This window comes from Branchiostoma floridae, chromosome 2, assembly GCF_000003815.2.
Source record: "Branchiostoma floridae strain S238N-H82 chromosome 2, Bfl_VNyyK, whole genome shotgun sequence".
NCBI classification, from domain to species: Eukaryota; Metazoa; Chordata; class Leptocardii; order Amphioxiformes; family Branchiostomatidae; genus Branchiostoma; species Branchiostoma floridae.
Window position 1 is genome coordinate 22647667 of NC_049980.1, and position 20760 is coordinate 22668426.

At 40.5% G+C, this 20760-nt stretch overlaps 1 protein-coding gene across 11 annotated transcripts in view; it reads right to left on the minus strand.

The window, feature by feature from the left end:
* The window catches only part of LOC118409368 (solute carrier family 12 member 1-like), a 28629-nt gene that overhangs the window by 5663 nt on the left and 2206 nt on the right, over positions 1-20760 (minus strand). For 2 of the 11 annotated variants that reach the window (XM_035810343.1, XM_035810340.1), the window contains exons 2-22: positions 18357-18494; positions 17705-17780; positions 16230-16325; positions 15785-15924; positions 15162-15272; positions 14681-14792; positions 13895-14022; positions 13157-13426; positions 12682-12789; positions 12075-12198; positions 11252-11353; positions 10764-10919; positions 10196-10334; positions 9369-9513; positions 8772-8837; positions 8404-8510; positions 8080-8162; positions 7336-7395; positions 6208-6312; positions 1708-1782; positions 857-934 (exon numbers count right to left, since the gene is read on the minus strand). In XM_035810343.1, the coding sequence (XP_035666236.1) occupies positions 857-934; positions 1708-1782; positions 6208-6312; positions 7336-7395; positions 8080-8162; positions 8404-8510; positions 8772-8837; positions 9369-9513; positions 10196-10334; positions 10764-10919; positions 11252-11353; positions 12075-12198; positions 12682-12789; positions 13157-13426; positions 13895-14022; positions 14681-14792; positions 15162-15272; positions 15785-15924; positions 16230-16325; positions 17705-17780; positions 18357-18494 (2419 nt within the window). The remainder of the gene's footprint in view (positions 1-856; positions 935-1707; positions 1783-6207; positions 6313-7335; positions 7396-8079; positions 8163-8403; positions 8511-8771; positions 8838-9368; positions 9514-10195; positions 10335-10763; positions 10920-11251; positions 11354-12074; positions 12199-12681; positions 12790-13156; positions 13427-13894; positions 14023-14680; positions 14793-15161; positions 15273-15784; positions 15925-16229; positions 16326-17704; positions 17781-18356; positions 18495-20760) is intronic. The other 9 variants (XM_035810346.1, XM_035810342.1, XM_035810349.1 and 6 more) reach the window with 6 other exon arrangements.

A 20760-nucleotide genomic window follows, 5' to 3' on the forward strand; every position in this document is an offset into this window, starting at 1 on the left:
GCATAACAAATTTGGAGACCGATAACATCTGGTGCAAACATACATGTATGTGGACAGGTGGTCACGATAGACAGGATTCTTAGTGTTTGTGTCAATGGGAGAAATTACCTAAGAAACAACCAAACAGTGGTAACATTGCAAAGAAACACTGAAATCAGGTTCACAGGTTAATATATATCATGTGGCTAGGAAAGATTAAAATACTAAACATGCTTCAACAGACTATTTTCCAACGCAGGGGGTCCAACGTCGTCACAAAATGCCTGTTGTCGTTGGACCTTCTGCGTAGGAGAATGCAACAGACTGGCATGATTCAAACAACAAAGAAATGTGAACGGTAGAAAAGTTTGCAAAGACTGTGGAAAGACAGAGATAAGCTATATAAGAAATCAAAGTAAACTTGTAAGTGCTAATAGGGTCAGTGGAAGGAAATAATTGGAAGACAGTAAGCTCTATATCATCTTGCTCAAAAATACGAGACTGCAGAGTGAAACATTCAGCCTCCCAGCTGTAAGTGTTACAGTAATTTACAGCAAGGAGCTTTTTGTTCGATTTCTTTGATTTGCTTCACTTGATTTGGACTTTCATTGGATTATACAATGTAACTCAAGCATACACTGGCTTTCTGTGTTGGGGATATTTTCATTTTTTGAGCAGAAGACATCCAATCATTAAGGCAGTTACTGGAGAGGGTCAGAAGATCTTAGAATGTTGTTAAACACTTGAGCTATGATTCACTGAATGGCAAATAGGGACAAAAATGAAAACTGCAATTATATCACATGATGAACAACAACTTTACAGCTCTGTAGGCTATTACAGGCACATGTAACATGACATTGTATCCTGCTATCACCTGTAAGCAGGATGCTAGGCGAAGGAGAGCAGCTAAAGGCGGCAGAGCCTACAGACATGGGGGAGGCCTTGTAGAAGTCTGTTGGGAAAATGGCATGGGGCAGAGTAGTGCAAAGCTTTAACACATGTGCATAATGAAGTTAGAACATGCACAATAAGCTCTGACATAGACACAGGCAGATATTAACATCCTTCTATAATATGTGCAACATATGATTACGTAAGCGAAGACAGACCAGAATGAAATTCATTTGGAACAGGCATGACAACACTACATATAGATGCACAAGTGTCTCTCACCCTTCCTACCAATTACCTGTTGTGTCCCAGTAGGTTGATTAAGCCCCCCCCCCACACACACACACCAGAAATTGGCAGAGGCCACTAATATTAAATGAGTGTAGAAAGTTCACAAGAAAACTTGTACACGTAGGACAGTGCACATACAATCACATAAAACAGCATCAGACAAACCATTATTAACATCAACAAGACTTCTTTCATACTGCATACACTGAGTACTATGTACAAGTGAAAAACTCTTTTCAACACTTCCAAACCACACAAAAACAGTAGGTGGCCAAGCGATGTGCACTGGAAAGAAGAGCTTAGTCAATGTCATAGATTATTGTACTAAAACAGGAAAACAATGTGTGCAATCAATAGAACAATTACTATCATAATTGTAACACTAATGATGTTCCTGTGAACAGACAATGCTTCTTGAATTTCTCCAATTCCTGAGTAAAAAGGAATCATACACCATAAATCCTCATGATGTTGAGGCCTGTGGTGCAGGGTACGACATAAGAGAAACAATCATAATAACAATTCCAACTGTACAGGAGTCACCTTGTGGCAGAAACATAGGCGAGCTCCCAACAAAAGCAGCGGCACCACTCGACCAAAATGAGGTCCTGGAGGTGGCTGTTAGAGCCAGAGCAGCATGAGATGGAAGGAGAGACAATTTGACTGTTAGATGCTTTATAGCTGTTAATCCACATCATATTTGTTCATACACATGATTGTATATATACACATATAACAGGAGATTCAGTGCTGTCACTCAAGGAGGAAAAGTGTTAAGTAGACAGATGAAAAAACATTCATGTAGAAAATGACTATGACTTATGCCCATTTCACGTTTCCTCTTAAATTTTGTATGCACTTGTCAATAAGTTTCTTCAACGGTTCAACCAACAAACTTTCACAAAGATGTAATTTCAATGAAAAAGAAGAAGATTTAACATTTATCTTTCTTTGAAAGCTTAGGCCAAAGGAAATTTACCGGCAGATGGTAACCATAATATATGTATGATTAGAATCTATTTGATATAGTTATAATTTTTTTGCTTAAGGATTGAATGCCATGCAACATATTGCAAAATCTACAAAATTCTGGACCCTTCATCTACTAGAAGTCTAGCCTACTTATCTACACTCGGCACAAAAAGTTTGGAATATCAACTTTGGTATATCATATTTTTGTTATTTATGCATCAATTTCAATGTATTATATATCAATAGAAAGCTTGTGTGATTTTCTTTCCCATGGTATCAAACTTATCATGATTGTTAACACATGAAACGAGCACAAGGCCTGCTTACGTGAGTGGGTCACGAAAAAAAAGTGCCCAAATTCCCCTACTTCTGTTCAACACTGCATCGTCATGTTGATATTGGCGCGTGTGTCACTGGTTCAATCAGTCCTCTTTTCACCTCACATTTTGTATACGGAACATACAAGGTTTTAGCACACTTGAGTAGAGTTCATCTGCCCTTTCAATAGTTGGATGGCAGAATCAAAGCGTGGATGCGGCAAGGAGAACCGCACGCTGACAAGGCAAGAGTAACTTTCGGTATTTGGTGGTGGAGGCAGCGTCATGGTGTGGGTGGTATAACCACCATAGGGTAAACAAGACTCGTCATCATTCCAGGCAAATTGTTGTTCGTCCGTCGAGTCGACGAGGACCGCTTTTGTCATCATCTTGTCCATTCATGTAGTCAAATGAGTTCGCAGGTGGCTGTACAGCCCTATCTTCGCTCTGAAGTGTCTGTTGCAGTGCGGGCAGGGAAGTAAAGTGATGCTCGAGGGGGGGTTGGCTGCTCGTTCCTTCCTGGCCTGCCTCTTCTGCTGGGCAGTAGCTCTGCGTGTTCCCTCGTAGGTAACGGCACCCTTCTGAACTGCACGCCGCCACTGTGGCCGGTCACTGGCAAGATGCTCCCAGGAATCAGTTTTTAAATCAAAGGCTTTCAGGGATGCTTTAAGAGAGTCCTTGTAGCGTTTCTTCTGGCCACCGCGTAGCCGTGCACCTTCTTCAAGTTCACCATAGAACAGTTTTTTGGGCAGTCGGTGGTCTGGCATACGGACTAAATGTCCTGACCATCTGAGCTGGGACTGCATCAACATGGTGTAGATACTCGGCATACCTGCGCTGGTCAGTACCTCTGTGTCTGGAATTCTGTCTTGCCATTTGATGTTGAGAATCTTCCTAAGACGGGTGGTGTGGAAGTGATTGAGTCTTTTGGCATGGCGTCGGTAGACTGTCCATGTTTCACATGCATACAAAAGTGTCGGAAGAACAATTGCTTTGTACACCTGCAGTTTTGTCTCCAGTCGAATTCCTCGCCTGTTCCAGACATTATCATGAAGTCTGCCAAAGGTAGCACTCGCTTTTGCAATCCTGGAATCCACTTCATCATCAATGTTAGCATTCTGGTTGAGGGTGCTGCCAAGGTAAGTGAATCTACTAACCACATTGAGTTTTTTGTTGTTTACTGTGATGGTTGGCTCCACATAGGGTTTTCCTGGAGCTGGTAGATGGAGCACTTCTGTTTTCTTTGTGCTAATTGTCAAGCCAAAGTTGTTACATCCGTTTGAGAAGTTGTCAACACTGTGCTGCATGCTGGGTTCTGAGCTGGCGTTTAGTGCACAATCGTCGGCAAACAGAAGGTCCCTGACAATATCTGTTTTCACTTTGGTTTTGGCTTGTAATCTTCTAAGGTTGAACACTTTACCGTCTGTTCTGTATCTGATGCCAATTCCCACATCTCCTCCACTGAATGCATCTGTTAACATCGCAGTAAACATGATACTGAACAAAGTGGGTGCTAGTACACAACCCTGCTTTACACCGTTTGTAACCGGGAATGGATCAGACAGTGCGTCACTGTCCCGCACATGGGCCTGCATGCCGTCATGGAACTGTCGCACAAGATTTATGAACTTCATGGGGCATCCGTACTTGGCCAGTATCTTCCAGAGACCTTCCCTGCAGACTGAATCGAACGCTTTCGTCAGGTCTACATATGTGGAGAACAAGTCAGAGTTCTGCTCCTGGCATTTTTCTTGCAGCTGTCTTGCAGCGAAGATCATGTCAGTGGTTCCTCTGTCTTTCCGAAATCCACATTGACTCTCTGGAAGTAGTCCTTGATCAAGATGTGTTATAAGGCGATTGAGGAGGATCCTAGTAAGTGTCTTCCCTGCGACAGAGAGTAGGGATATACCTCTGTGGTTGTCGCAGACCTGTCGGTTGCCTTTGCGTTTGTACAGGTGTATGATTGTTGCATCTTTAAAGTCCTGAGGAATTGACTCTCGTTCCCAGATGATGGTGAACAGTTGATGAAGCTTATCAATCACAGCTGTGCCGCCTTCTTTGTAGATTTCAGCAGGGATAGAGTCCTGACCTGGAGCCTTCCCACTTGAGAGTTGGCCTACAGCCTTATGTGTTTCAGCCGGGCTTGGGGGTTCTGCAAGTGCCTCATTTATGGGTACTTGTGGAAGACGACTTATTGCTTCTTCATTTATTGATGATGGTCGATTTAGTACACTGTCAAAGTGTTCTGCCCATCGCTTCAGAATATCATCTTTGTCAGTGATTAACGTGTTACCATCAGCACTGAGCAGAGGAGATAGACCTGTTGATGATGGTCCAAAAATCTCTTTCAGGCCGTCATAGAATTTCTTCAGATTGTGTGGGTGTCTGGGGTGTCTGGTAGGGTCAGTACCTCTGCAGGGGGGGCAAATTAATGTGGTGACATATAGGGACACCATCCTCCATCCAGTAGCAACATTCTTCCTCTTCAATATTGGACCAAATGCCATTCTGCAAGATTACAACACCAGTCCACACAGAGCAAGGACCATTGGATGCTGGAGCACAGTCTTAGGGTGCAATAGCCTTCCTACGGCTTATGGCTAGCACTCGATTGATCACCTCTTGCCATGGTTCAGATTTTTTGCTTGAATAAAGATTAATAGTAGCTTTGATTGACATGTCATGTTTATTCAACTTGCCTTCATTCACAAGTCAGTACTGACGGAAGAAAATGAGCAGCATGGAGTGTTTGACTTCAGTAGGGTAATTTTGGCACTTTATCTTTAGGACCCCATGTACGTAAGCGGGCTTAGTCCTCGTTCCATGAATTTACACTCATAAAATACTCTACTCAGATATGCTAAATAGAAACTTGGATGTTCTGTATACCAAACGTTAGGTGATAAAAGGATTGATTGAATCATTGTCACCCGCGGCCATAACAACGGTTGAACCGGACGATACAGTTTTGAACAGAAACAGGGGAATTTGGGCACTTTTTTTTCGTGACCCACTCACGTTAGCAGGCCTAGTGTATGTTCCATGACTTAACAATGATAATGAGTTTGATACCATTGGAAAGAAAATCATGCAAGCTTTCTATAGATATATAATATATTGAAATTGATGCAGAAACAACATAAATATGATCAACCGAAGTTGATATTCCAAACTTTTTGTGCTGAGTGTAGTCATTGGCAGAATTTCTTATGTCTAGGTGCTTCGAGTTTCAATTGCAGACTTTCTTTACAATGCAGGGAGTGTCACTTGTCAATTTGCAGATATTCATGAGTTTGACTCCTTTCTGTACCTGGTCCTGTTAAGTTAGTGTGAGATGAGGAGGTGATGAGAAAGGTGGGTGGGATGATAGCACCTGTACCATGCCTTGGAGGAGGAAAGAAAGCTTCTGAAAGACAGGAGACAGTACACAAGACAAGAAGAGGAGAAACAAAGTATATGTACTGTTAGAAACAAAGTAAAAACACAAGTACTTAATGACCCACGATAAATCTTACAACACAGAAAAGACAGTAGATAAAAGACCTCAGATGGGTTAGCTTTTTTTCATTTCATTTCACAAGTCATTTAATTGTCTTTCCCAGTAGATCACCCTCAGGTCAGTGACTGGGTTTCTGGGGTCCCTGGATACAATAAACAATTAGTCATCCTCATCTATTGGCTTTGGGTCCTACTTAGCAGTTCTTAGCTCGCAAAGCCTGCAAGAATGTTTTGGTTTGGGATCCCTAGGACTTACCACTTGCTATTGTCAGCTGGACAGAGTCTGGCGTGGAAGACACAGTGTTGCCTTCTGTTGGCCCGTTGGTGTTGGGAAGCTCTAGTGTGGTCGGCTTCTTTTCAGCTGAGGGTAAGAGAAAACACCAGTCAAATCTGTTTTCCAGACAGTTTAGTTGAGGCAGAAAAAATTGCTGTGCTGCTGTCAGATGAAGCAGGCCGCTATATGGTGCATTCTACATGTTCTCCCTTCAGACACCTGGCCATGAAAACTGCAAATGAAACAGGGAGGACCCAGGAAAGTATGTAGCTATGAGGAGATCTCTACCGATGAGGAGATCAAAGCAGAAGTCTGAAATAACATGGTCTGGTGGTCTACCAGGATGAATGTCAGCAAAGGTACCGTCCTTAAAAAATCAGGGGACCAATCAGGGGACTAAGTGCAGCAGATGTCTGCTAATTTCCAACTTTGTTTTTAGGGCAGTGGAAGGGAAAATGCTAAAGATGTTTTGCCTTGCAGGGAAATGTAAAATTCTGTGTTGCAGCAGTTTCTGTGTAAGAACAGATCCTAAAGTTTTTGTAATGTTTTACAATCACTATTTGCTTCTACCTGCCCTTCTTTACTTGGATGGCTACACAGCAAGCAAACAGAAAAGGTAACAAGTGGGTGGCTCACCAATTTTGCAAAGCCACCATTACTCAAATCATAAAAACAATCAACATTATCATAATGTGACCAATGATAATAACATCTATGGTTACCATACCATTTTCTTATAAATTTCTCATTTTCTTGCATAGATAGAGTGTAATCTCTTGGTTTAATCTTTAGTTTGAAATCAACCACATCCTTTGATTCAAAAATAGATATGTTTTGAACATCTACAACAACAATGATTCCAAATTAGAATAAATCACCAAAAGCAATGATCAAATGTAGAGTATTCAGAAGAAGTAACAATAGATCTTATATAAAGCAGAATCAGATCAACATTATTTTTTTTTCAATTAAAACTGCAACCACCATAACAATGATTTTTGCAAAGCACCTTTCAAAGAAGCATGAATTTGTCCATTATTTTCATAACAATGAGAAAGATGGGCAAATCAGGTGCTAAATGTGGGTGAGATCCACGGAAAGGGTCCTTACTGTTTACACTATAGACGTAGGTTCTCCCTAGTCCACTGTCTGGGGTGACGGTCATTCTGTCTGTAAGGACAGTTCTTGATAAAGGGACATGCAACAACACACACGTACATTGTACACAACAGGCAAAAATACATCAAGTACACAATGTCATGACTAAATAAACTTCCCACAGGATGCTGTTCTGTAGAAATATGGAGTTAATTGTACATGACAATAGACTGCATCCGATAGAATGATTATCATAGCCAGAATTTTTGAAATAGCCAAATAGCCAGTAAAAGGCATCTTCTTGAGGGTACCAATCTTAGCCGTGGCCCTGCAATATCCACTCACTCAAAGCCAGGCTTATTAGTATTATCTGTTATTACCAGTCTTGCAAGAGATAGATGTTATGTTATCCACATTGTAGTTCAATAATAGAAATGTCCAAAAGTTGACTCAACTTAACATCCTGGGTTTAAGCTTTCAGTGGTACAAAACAATTAATGAATGTAATGATAATAAATCAAAAGTATTATTTTAAGACATCTCTTCAATAAAAGTAGACTGCATCACAGAATCTTTTTTTCTTCCTCTTTGCCTGGTCAAACTTGCAGCATAATGCTTGAGATGAAGCGTAATACTGTTTCAACAGTTGGCAGCCAACATGGCTTTGCACAGGTTTGATATTATAGCCTAGCACACCAGGTGATCCTTATAGCTACTCTTCTTGATTACACATGAGCTAACACAACACTGCCTTACCTTTCTTGGTCTCAATGGTTGAGATGTCCAGACCACCCTTCATCCTCAGCACACACACACCGTAGTTCATGTCAAAGGCATCGCTGTAAACAAAACAAAACAGCAGTCCATCATATATGTGTAATCTTTGTTCACAGATACAGCCAAACATAATATGTTATTTCCATAAAATATAGCATGAAAAACAATGGTGAAATGTTATATTATAGAAATGAAAAAAACAGCTTTGGAATTGGAGTCGGAAAGGAATAAACACCTTTCAAATTAGATCCAGATATCATTCTTTTTACAGCATACAACAATAAAGGAAGGGCTGTGACGTACTGTATGACACCAACATAGTCGTCTATCTCCTCATAGGTGCAGCTCCTCCAGTTGTGCTTGTACCCCATCAGGATAGAGTTGGGCCTCATCTTACCCATCCCTGTCAGCTGTACAGGAGGGAAAGTCAAGAGAATCAGAAATCATTTTTCATACAGTCATGTCATATGTGTCAGGATTCAGGAGAGACACACACTTAGAAAAGCTGGAATCACAAGAGGTCCTATGCCAAAGATAGAACATTCTGGATAGATGTCTACAGCTGCCATGCATAAACAACTGATAGTGTGACTACTGTAACATGCGTATCTATTGGATATTTACATATAGCTTAAGTGTGGGAATGAAAGACATGACATGAAAGCTCAAACCTGTAACATGCTCTGTACTCCTGTCCTCAGGTTGGGAGAACACACCACTGATGTAAAGCCCTTTACCTGAAATTAGAAATTCAAAAACTTTCTTCCTGTTTGTTTGTCATAGAATGTACTTGATAACTCAAAACCAATGCATAAAGTAAAAGAGGTTTTGAAGAGGGCAATGAGAAAATGGGAAGGAACAAATCATCATAACTGTGGTCACAACCAGGGCTGTAGCCAGCACCCGTCCTTTTGTCCTTTGACGGAATTTTGCAGCTGGGGACGGAAAAAAATTTTCCCATTCCGTCCTTGGTGACAGGCAAAAATTGATATGTAAAAATATAATAAAACTGTCTCTCTTGTGTAATTTTTCCCCAAAACAGATGCCATTGAAAAGCTTAGTCTACCAGCAAAATCTATACCTCAAAATGTAGGAAGTACGGTTTCGGAGGGTTTAGATTTCAAAATTTTCCGGGGCACATGTCTAGACCCCCCCCCCTAGGAACGTCGCGCAACCTCTTGTGCCTTGGGTGCTTGATAGAATTCAAAATCTAGGGGACTGAAAATGATTTCATGCTGGCTACAACCCTGGTCATAACAGTTTCACACCTTCCTCTTCTGCATCCACTTGTTCTCCTTCTGAGAGGTACACTTCCTGATGTTGGCCTGTGTCAGCTCGCCTTGGATCACCTGTCCACAGATCATCAGCCCAACGTCCTTGGTTATGTGGGACCCAAGATCTACTAAGGGGGGTCTGGAAAAACATAGGGACAATATTGTGAGTCAAATGGACTGCAGAGTCAAATTGACTTGAAAAAGTACAAATCCTTAGCAGAAATCAACAGCTCTAACAAAACTATGGTCATTATAATCATCTCAGGTTGTAAGTTCAGTCTTGAAGGATGAACCCTTCTCTCCAATGGCTCCAATAAGAACATAATTATTTATCTTTTAAGGGGCCATCAGACTGTCAACGACCTTTGTTGATCATCAGAAGGTCACTGATATCCAAAATTCCCAGAGAGTCAATCAAACCTTATGCCTGAAAATCTTCCATCACATTCAGTGATGCGTGAACATTGGCCTATCCCTACAACTTGTGCAGTGGCCAAGAGGACACAGGCCATATCACTGCCAGCAAACTGTCCTATGAGAGCTGGCAGATTCCTGCTGTGTGATGGTCCCTTAAGGCCTGACTACATTCATTACGTATGATCATCATGCAACTTGGGAACTTAGGGAATTCTTGGGTCAGTCGTGCATGTGTCATTCAAAATTCACATTTCTTGTTATCAAAAAGCCTGCCTTACATCCTTGCCAGCAGATGTTTTTACCACAGCCTCCTTGGAAACCCTACTACCATTTAAATCAAACAAAAACCTACGACGAATGTGTTTATATGACCAGGTCCTTAGTGAATGTGTAAGCCTTAGTACCTGTGGTGGGGTGCCCCTGTCAAGACCAGGAGCTGTGGGCGGTAAGTCTTGATGTGATCTCCCACAGAACCCAGCTTCAGCGTGGCCTTCAGGGCATCAGTGTACATCTGGGCCTGAGCAGACGAGCCCCAGTTCACATCTAGAGGGGAAACACAGCGTACATACAGGTGTGATAATGTGTGACTGACGATCATAACTATTTTCCACCTGTCTTGTTGTTACCTTACAGTGGACACAAGTTATAGGGGTATCAACACTTTTCACATGCATGGTGAAGCAAAACAATGGCAAGTTCCCTGTGTAAAGACTAATTCCCAATCGAATGTCAGACTGTTTATCTTGGGTTGACATGCTATACTTGAATTTTTGCTGTTATATTATATGATAAGGATATGTATCCATGGATATGTAATCATGAATTAGCCAATGTTCATCCAGGACTAAATGTGCCTTCTTGCCATCTCCTAGTTCTCTTTAGTATAATAGACTAAAAGACAATTAAAACCTCAATAACTTCAGGGCTCTCCTCATCTCATAGAGTATGAAAAACGAACAAAACTGCTCTGACCTGGTTTCTGGTAGTTGAGATATACGTAGATGGCACAGATGACACCCAGGGTGATGAGAGCCATGTACCAGTTGATGACAAACATGATGGCCAGACAGACCAGGGATCCCACCAGGGCCACCCACATGTTGTAGTACTTGAAGGATGGCCTCCAGCCTGGAGTAAAGACACATGAAAGTCTTTAGGTTACTGGAAATGGACTTAACTTCGGAAAGTTTTTACAAAGTAAAGCATGATAACAGTTTAAGCTGTAATAGCTTCTACATGAAGGCCATTGAGGCAATTCTAATTTTCCCAACTACATACACAATCATGGATATCTTTCCTCTGTATGATATTACGACTTGACCATGTTTGTTACTTTACTTGAATTTCTGAACAAATAGCCTGTGTAGTGTCTTAAAACATGTTTGAATTGCATAACTGAACAAGCTTGAGTCGCTACTCAAACTTACATCCATCATGACACAGCATGAGAAGTGACCTACCTGGTGATCTGGCCAGTGAAGAAGCAAAGCAGGCGTAATTGATGAGAGCGTACGCCATCAGGAAGAAGTTGGAGATGAGGGGAGCGATGGCGTTCAGCTCAGCTGTGAGGTGGGGAAAAGAGGCTGTTATCATCTCATCGTGTGCAAATGCACGTATATATGTAGAGTCTACCATAAATTCTTTCAGGCACAGATTTTTCAACACGGTAGAAGTTCCATTCTGTAGAGAATTATGTTGCCATAGACATCTGCAGATAATTTGTAAATTATAATAACCATATTACTGTATCATTCTGCTTTGATTACCAATGAAGTACATTGTATGTTGAACTTGAAGGATAATGAATGTCTCTACTAATTCAGCGAGACAGGTAGAGAAAGCATGAGGTACAGTGGTCTACCATCGTGAACCTTGGGTCAATAACAAAGAATGGGTCAATACCAGAAACCACAGATCAATGATACAGAAAGGCTGCATACCACAAACCAGAATTTTTAAGTGCCATGAACTGGCATGATGAATCTACATTATGTACAGTATGCTTTATATCATGTCTTGGCTTTGTTAAAAAAAGATTTAATGGCATTGCCCATGTCTGGTGCAAGTTCACGTGCAGCTGACAAGGCCGATAGTTGGGAATGCTAGGCTACAGCGGCTACAGGTTAATGACATATCTGGACTTGGTGCTGTGATGACATGGTTTGTCCTCTTACTGCGCTACTCAGCTCTGCTGCTGTTCCCAAAGGACACTGGTATACAGCACAGATGACACAGAAGGGCTTAACATGTTGTGTTAAAAGATTGCTCTGACTTCTACCCTACCAATGAGGATGAACCCCACAGCGATGACGAAGGCCAGTAGATACCCCCGTCTGGGCTCATCGCTCTGTCCAACTCCCTTGGCAAAGATGTGGATCCCAGGAAACAGTTTGTCCTTACAGACAGCCTGTGGGACAAAACTCATGTCAGTAGAGATTACAACAAATCTAATAAGCAAGATTGAGCTCTAGTTTAAAACATAACAAAGTTATGACGTCTTTACATGCTTCAGTAGTTAGCGTCAAGTATCAAACCTCTACATGTTATAAAGAGTAGGAGTGACCCAGTGTACTTGGCCAAAAACGCAAGCCATAGCAAAGCCACATTGCAGTACAACTGACTACGTGAAAAAGTATCATGTTTCACTTCTGTTGAGGATGACTCCTTTACCTTTAATATCTACTAAGTCAGTAAGTGGATACAGGGTCATTTGACTTGATACCAACACTGTCAGAATCATAAATGTCTCCTGTCTCTTCATTGTAGCATTGGCTCTATAGATCCTTTGGTCACCAATAAAGATGATACATTGTATATTCATTCATTCATGACAGATACATTTTGGGAGTCGAGAAGTCACTTTTCAAATCTCACTGTATATTGTACTGACCTGGAAGACTTTTGGAGCACTGACCAGGCTGGCAAGTGCGGAGGAGAGAGTAGCTGCAAAGATACCTGCTGTGACGATGGGGCCGAATCCTGACACCATCTCCATCACCTAGGCAGAACAAAGTCAACTTCAAAAACAACTTACATTACACATGTACATTGCAGGATTTCAGACTACGGAAAGTAAGCATCAAGGTGCTGACATTACCAAAGGAATGCAAATGTCTCCTTCCTTATCTTTTTTTAAAGGTTACAGGAGCTATCATGTCCAGGAGAAAACACAAGAATACCTACTTCACACATATGATTGAATAAACTCAGTCATGTTTAGGACAGTACATTTGTATTCTTCACATTGCAGCAGAGACACTTGGTTTTGTACAAAGAATTTTGTTATCCAGTATTCTATCTAGGTGATAAAACTATTAATGGACTAATCTAAAAAATATATTCTGTCCTACAACTACAAGTAATACCTGTTTATTGTTGATGAGTCCATAGTAACATTCCCCCTCTGGACACACAGAGATGCCGTCTATCAGCTCCCTGATGGAGGGGGGTCCCGTGAAGTTGGTAGGCAGGGTGGTGTTCCCCATGACGTCCCCGTACAGGAGACTGAGAACGGTGCTGTTTCCCCCAGCGTCCCTGATCACACAGGCCCCCACAGACCAGGCTGCCCCCAGGTACACCAGGGTGCTGATCAGGATGGCAAGCAGGGTGCCCTTTGGTATTGCAGTGCTTGGATCCTGAAGGACACCACAAGAGACAAGACACTTTAAAATGTGGAATCCTCAATAAATTGTTTATGTGCTTGGATCCAAGGGAGACATATATGAGTATGCAACACATGCATGGTTGTAAATGTAGATACAATAGACAACACTTTTTTTGAAGGCAATAGGCATATAGGATCTTAACGTCAGATATCTCTGTAAATACATTATCTTCTACGCATGACTATACCCAAATACTGCAGAAAATTACACTGAAAAACAAAGTGGCTAGTATTATCATTGTAGGGTTTGAAAAATAGGCACTAGGCACTGTGATTGACAGTGGAGAGGGTGTTCCAGGGTGATATTGCTCGGTAAAAAAATGTTCTCTACCCTTAAATTCTTGACTTCCGTTAACTCACTACTAAAAGCACCAGCAAGCTATATACCATACAGATACATGTATCACAATAGAATTATAACACACGACTGAATACATACAGTTAAGTCCCCTGAGATGTTGGCCCCAGCCAAGATCCCTGTTGCAGCTGGGAAGAAGACAGAAAACACAGAGAAGAAGCTCTCCCCTTCTCGGAAATCTGGGACCCAGTTGTCTGTAAATATTTGTCCTGAAATCACAAAAGAAACCTTACTTGTTGCAATACTCATCTTTCTGACTTACAAGAGAATGGTAGTGTTCAACAATCAATTCAAATACATGTAGAATCAAGAGAAACAGGAACAATCTACATGTATGTCCAAAACCATATCCAGTTGCTTGAGTAACTACTTTTTGAGTATCCTATTACCTGGATGTCTAACTTAAATTGATGTAGGAACAATCTATATGCACTTGGCACTCTTCCTGCACAGACATACACAATCCAATGGAAGGACAAAGTCCATAGGACCGACCATGTAAGAGATATTCCCTTACAGTTACACAGTGTTAACCATAGGACAGGGTCACCTGGCTGTTTGCCATCACACTTACATGTGTGAGCATGTTTAACACTGGTGAGAAGAGGACAACAGAGTGATGATAAATCCCACAGTGAGTGTGTGTGAGTGTACCTGATGTTCATTATAGCCTGTGTTGACACAATCTTTCGCTGGCTGGGCTTAATTACCCCCTTCCCTAGGGCAGCGGCAATTGTAGGGCCGGCCGTTAGCTATAGGGGTGTGATTTTAGTTAGGCTAATGTTCATTACACAATGTGATGATTAACATAAGTACTGATGTATATGTTCAGATTGGTTAGTAGAATGAGAAAAATTCAATTTATACCTTGGTAGTTCAAGAAGCCTTTAGACATCTTGACCCTGGTGGCAGGGATGAAGGCTCCAATGAAGTAATTTAAAATAGCAATGACCAGGATCACCAGCAGCCCAAGCTGAGCCTGGGGAAAAATAACTGGTCAAAACATTCTTAAAGAAAACACACTGGGTAGTAAAAATGTTGACACATTGAATAGCTGGGAATAAGGGCATACAGATGCACATTTACATTGTACATACAATGTATACACATGCAATACATGTACTTGTACTTCTAACCCCAGAAAGACATCCTCAGGTTCTTAGATATTCTTAGAGACTTAGAGCTAAAAAAAGTTCATCCTCCAGTATTGTATCTGTCAATTGTTATCAGGAGTCCATAGAATTATTAGTTTTCCTGCTGGCTCATAGTTGCGAGAAGAGTGTCCTGCCTGATTAAACCAACTTAACTGGTGTTGAAAATATCAAAAATACACATAACTCCAGCTGACCTTTGCCTCCCACTCCATGCCCAGCATGGTGATCCCCAGCAGCAGCACAATGGTGATACAGCCCACTATACGGATGTCGTTTGTCTCATCTGTCATCAGGGCATTGTTGTCCTAGGGACGGGAAGAGCACAACTTTGTTATCAAATTCATAAATACTACTAACAGCTTATGTCATACCTGGGCCAGAATACCAGTCAATGTGGGTCTTTGGGACTGGTGCTTATTTCATATCATCCAATCACTTGCAACAACCACAAAGAAATTATTCCATTCATCAGAATGCAACTTATCACCATTATCCTCATAAAACAGCTTTGAGTGTGGGCCAATGAAGAAAAACAAGTTTAACGATGTCCATCTTAGCACCTGCAGCTCATTATTTGTAATGCTGCATTCTTTATGAGTCTTCAAAAAAAGGTATACAGGTACATCATGTAGAATTAGAACAATGGAATTCATGCTATGATTTTTGCTTTTAACACTTTGTGATACAGAAAAATTTCATGATGGTTATCTTTCTGATTGAAATAAGAGATATCAATAATAATACATAGAGCAAAAATGAATCTTACTTGTCACAGAATGCAAAGTCGTGAGAGAGTTGATGTTGGGCCCCTGCTTACCTTAAGTAGATCCCGCACTGTTTCAGCGAAACCGACGACATACATGGCAACTGCCACAGCATTAGCCAAAGAAAAGATGAGTCCAATGGCACCTCCAAACTCTGGGCCCAAACTGCGAGATATCAGGTAATACGCACCCCCTGGAAGAAGTAACTTCATGATGTTAAATTTCTTACTCCAGTCATACATGCCCAAGAAAAGTGGTCACATTGGCAAGGTGGTCTTCATGTAGAGGTGGTTATTCATTACACAAGTACATGTACATTGTATTGTGATATTTCAATGGCAAACAAAGCCAGATGGAAGCTTTGACAACTCTAATCTATATAAACATGTACTTATATTTTTCCTGCCATCTTGGCCTATCTTTTCTTCTTTATCTTCTCAAACAGATTTTGCATGCTGTGGTCAATATCATTGTAAGAAAAAGCTAAACATGTCTGACCTCCTTTGACCTCTCCGTTTGTGCAGATAGCAGACATGGACAGTGTGGTCACCGTGGTCACAACAGCTGACAGAAGGATAATGATTGAAGAAAATCCTGGAAAAAAACCCAGCAATGTTACACAAGTTAGCCATTGTGACTCACCTATTTCATACCAATACTAGCTATACACCAACAATGGCATAACACTGTTTTTTTCTACTAAATACACATTCCAGGGCTCGAAATTCATTTTTGGAATTAGGTGCACGGGAGCACCCAGCTTAAAAAATTGGGTGCACCAAAAAAGAATTTGGATGCACCACTTAAATATAAGTAATAACCTAATAATAATACTGTAAGTTCATTTATGTTCGCGAGCACTTAATTTCGCGAGTTTGGGCAAATCGGAACTTCGCGAGATCTTTGAGTTCGCGAGCGAGTACTTGGCGGTAGTACTTAGTTACAAGCTACCAAATTCTTAAACAAGTACCATGACAGACATTTTTATTATATTTCTAACTTAGATGTCAAGAATATGTTGTGTACTAGTACTTTGATATCTTTACACACATAAACCTAAGAAAATAATTGGGTGCACAGTTCCAATTTTGGGTGCACCTGGGTGCACATGCACCCAGTATTTCGAGCCCTGCATTCAAAATTGCTGGTGTGGGTTGCAAGAATTTTTTAGTTGCAATGTGCTAAATTTACCTGCAAGAACACCAGAGCCAAACATCTGCTTGGAGGATAAGCAAATTGGATATTTCTGGGTCACAAGCAAACTATAAGTGTTACACATGCTACGAACATTATACATTAGCAATCTAGGAGCCCAAATATCACAGCTATGAATTTTTCATTAATCTTGTTACATTACACCAGGTGACCTCATCATCATCTGTACTGACGGATCAGTGGTAATTGTACAATGACCTCAAAAAGTTCAACCTTGGGTTCTTATGTAATGTCAGAAGTCAGTTTTGCTTTAGGCTGTATATTTGCCAGTTGTAGGGGTCACAGTATCAAGTATCCTGGTAAAAGAGGTAATACATCTAGTAACATGTTCATGATTCCAGTGTCACCTCTTTTATGTCCATACATCAGCGGATTGGACATTTTTAGGTAACAACCGAATATATCGTAACCATGGCTGTCTCCAGCTTTGGATTTTTCCATCCTGCTCATTGGTTGGGACCAGAGTGCATGTTGATTTTCCTTGTTAAATCTCATGTTGGGCTTACAAAAATACATGTCAGAGGTCTGAGTTAAAATAAAATGATCTCAAAAAGTTCAATGTTGACATTTTAGAACTGAAGAAACATGGCAGATGCCAGGTGAAAGCGTCTCACAGCAAACTTCCAGTTGTGAGTATTAATTTAATTTCCTTGCTTCCTCTGGTAAAAAAGATCTGGTAAATATTTAACAAATTATATATACAAATGTAGTAACATTCTGTATTTCTCATCACCACTCAATCCAAAATAGATACCTACCTATCCCAGCCTGCCCCACGACCCAGGACAGTCGTATGAACAGCATCACTCCCCAGATGTTCAGCAGACATCGCACCTACATCGCACAGCACAGGAGAAAAACTTTATTTATTAAGTATACTGTAATGACTAAATTCCCATTAGGTATCTTTGCATACAAAAAACAAAGACCCATCAATATTCTTGCAATTGTAGAAGAAAAGCCACAAATGAAGGTTTATGCTGAACCTATATATAGCAAGGGGCACAGAAAAATTTGGAAAAAAAAAAGATTCTGTGATTTAACTCACCTCAGCTTTGTGACAGAAAAGTCAAACAAGTAAATCAACCAAATGTCATAATATGCAATGGATTGGAATGGCTTTCTGAAGAGCAAATAGAAAAGACATCTTGGAGAGAGACAGAAGAAAGAACAGACATAGAAGAGACATGGAAGGAGAATCAAAACAACAACTACAAACAAACGTTCACAAGAATAAAGAGCTACAAAATAATTAGTTGAGAAGTCAAAAAGATGTGGCACAAGCTTGAAAAACACTGATTAAAACTCAAATCTTTTCTCAAGGAGATTCCTTAAAAAGGAAATTCTCAAGGAAATTCCTTGATTCCTTAAAAAACAACATTTCACATGATAATGTATAAATAATCTCACCAGAACCCCCTTGATCCAGCCAAACTTGATAGCGGCAGGTCCGGCTGGTTTCTGAGCTCCTGTCTCTTCCTCCACACTGCTGGGAGAATGGATATCCAGCAGCACAGAGTCACCACGCTTGTGGGACTTGGTCTCAGTCTGGGGATAATCACAGAATAGTCAATGATAGATATGAACAAGAAAGTCTGTGGTTTCAACTTAAACTAGACAAAGATCAGTTTCAACTTGACAAATGATTTGCACAAGTTATTCAAAAAGCTATCATTTTTATGCTGTCCTAACAAAGTTATAGATGTGACCATGTTTTTATTTCTAATCTGCCATAACCATACAGTTATCTTACTATATATATATACTATATATTTGACTTTTGATGTTGTTCCGTTATCCTACTGTAACATCTACTTCTTTCTTTTGCAGTGTATATACCAAAGGCTTAGTAATACTGTTTAAGGCGTTCATTGATTTTTGTTCCTTCAATCAGAGGTCAACCAGGGGTCTGTGGGACACTGAAGCTATTAGAAACATAAAACATAAAGCAAAAAGCCATCAGGCCCAACTGCTCCCTAAGGACCTGTTACCAGTAATGTCTGTCTGACCCGGATCTCAGACTCATTATACTCCACCTGTGATGTGTAGGAGAAAGGAGAAAGATGAGGGTCACAGGTCTTAATGGGGCTGTGACCCGTTTGTAAGTCACGATGCGTTCATACCACAGAGTACCAGGATTTGTAAATTGGGATTCTCCAGGTCCAGATCAGAATCATGGTAACACCACCTTGGATTCGGGAGGTTTATACCAGGATTCAAGAATTGGGATCGATCACCAGCTGCTTTGGTGAATCCTCTTAAGAACAGAGTCCAAAATAATAATAACCTTCTCTAAAAACACATGTTGGTACCTGTTATCATTAGTGACTGGCCAGGGAGAAAAGTGCAAAAGGCAGGTTCAAAATAAGAATGATGAAATATATATTGCTCAAAACAATAAGCTTTCTGTCTTCTTCTTGCCTTTCCCATGAGTAGACCTGTTTTTTGCCATCTAAATTTTATATGTAATCTCTCAGTTATGATTCTGTTGAAGTACCCACCATGGCAGTTAAGTTTTCTTAATTCTTGTTCAATCTCACCAATCAGTTTTCCTAGTTCTTGCTACAAAAAAGTGAAATGTAAAAGCTGAAATTACAAACTTGGAAGTGGGGGCAACCTAAAATGTTGCTTTTGACTCAGGTTGATGCTTGGTCAACCTGGCTAAAAAAAACGTATTTTGAGCACAGTTGCTGATTAACCTTGAATATTATTATTTTACTATAAATCTTGATATATTTTTGCTGCTTTCATGACTCCTGTCCTCTAACTTACATTTTTGTGCTATATATATAATATACATTGTTGCTACAACAAGCTTAAAACACAACACTCATTTCTTCTCCTGCCAAAAAACCAAATCCTCGCTAAAATACATGTGTGTATGTAAATGGATTTATCTTAACAACCACAGTCACATGATATTTCCCTGCCTGCGTCACTGGCAGCATCTGTGTCCTCCATGCCAGGTTAGAGAGCTAATTACACTCTTCAACAGCACCAACCAATAAACCTGCAGTGTGTTCTGGATAATCATCTGTGAGAGCTATCGTTACTGTTACAGTATAAAGCTTTTCTCGAGATGGATCACAAACCGCACCAATACTGGCAGTTCAGGCTGATAGCGAAACAGAACATAGGACAAGACTTGAATAGGACAAGACTTATGCAGGGTAATGGTGTAATGTAAAATGTCACAGTAGAATGAATTGGTATTTCTGGTATTGGGAAGTTAATACAGACAAATATAGGTTCAACTTTTTTTGCCATCACTGTAAAATTCACAGCATGTACCATTGACAGCAGTTGTTACATTTACTGTAGTCTGTACATTGTACATGTAGGTTACATGTACATGTACATGCAAGAGAAATTGTTAAAAAGTACACCAAAGTAGTTTGCCTATTTCCTTACGCCAGCAGCCCTCTGTTCTGTTTCCTAGAATGAAAGGGTACTGGAGGTCATTCTCAAGAACTTTGCATTATGTTTGCAAGCTTGTTTTTGTATACCTTTTCCGCTTTAAGACCTACAAACACTGATCCTGGCCCAGTTCCAACATTACTGAGTGTTACTAACTGTTACTGTAAGCTATAACATTTAACATTGCCCAAGAGAGTTTGCTTGCTTTTAAAGCTTTCCAATATTCTGACAGGTTAACAGAGAACAGACACTTGCAAGGCTTCACAGTGCAACTGGAATAACAAGTTTAAAGGGAGGTTAAATGGGTTTGAGTCAATTTTAACAATAGACGGATAAAAACCTGTCTAACAACTGTGACTGTTGGGGTAGCTTCACCCTTACCCTTTTCAGTGCATCT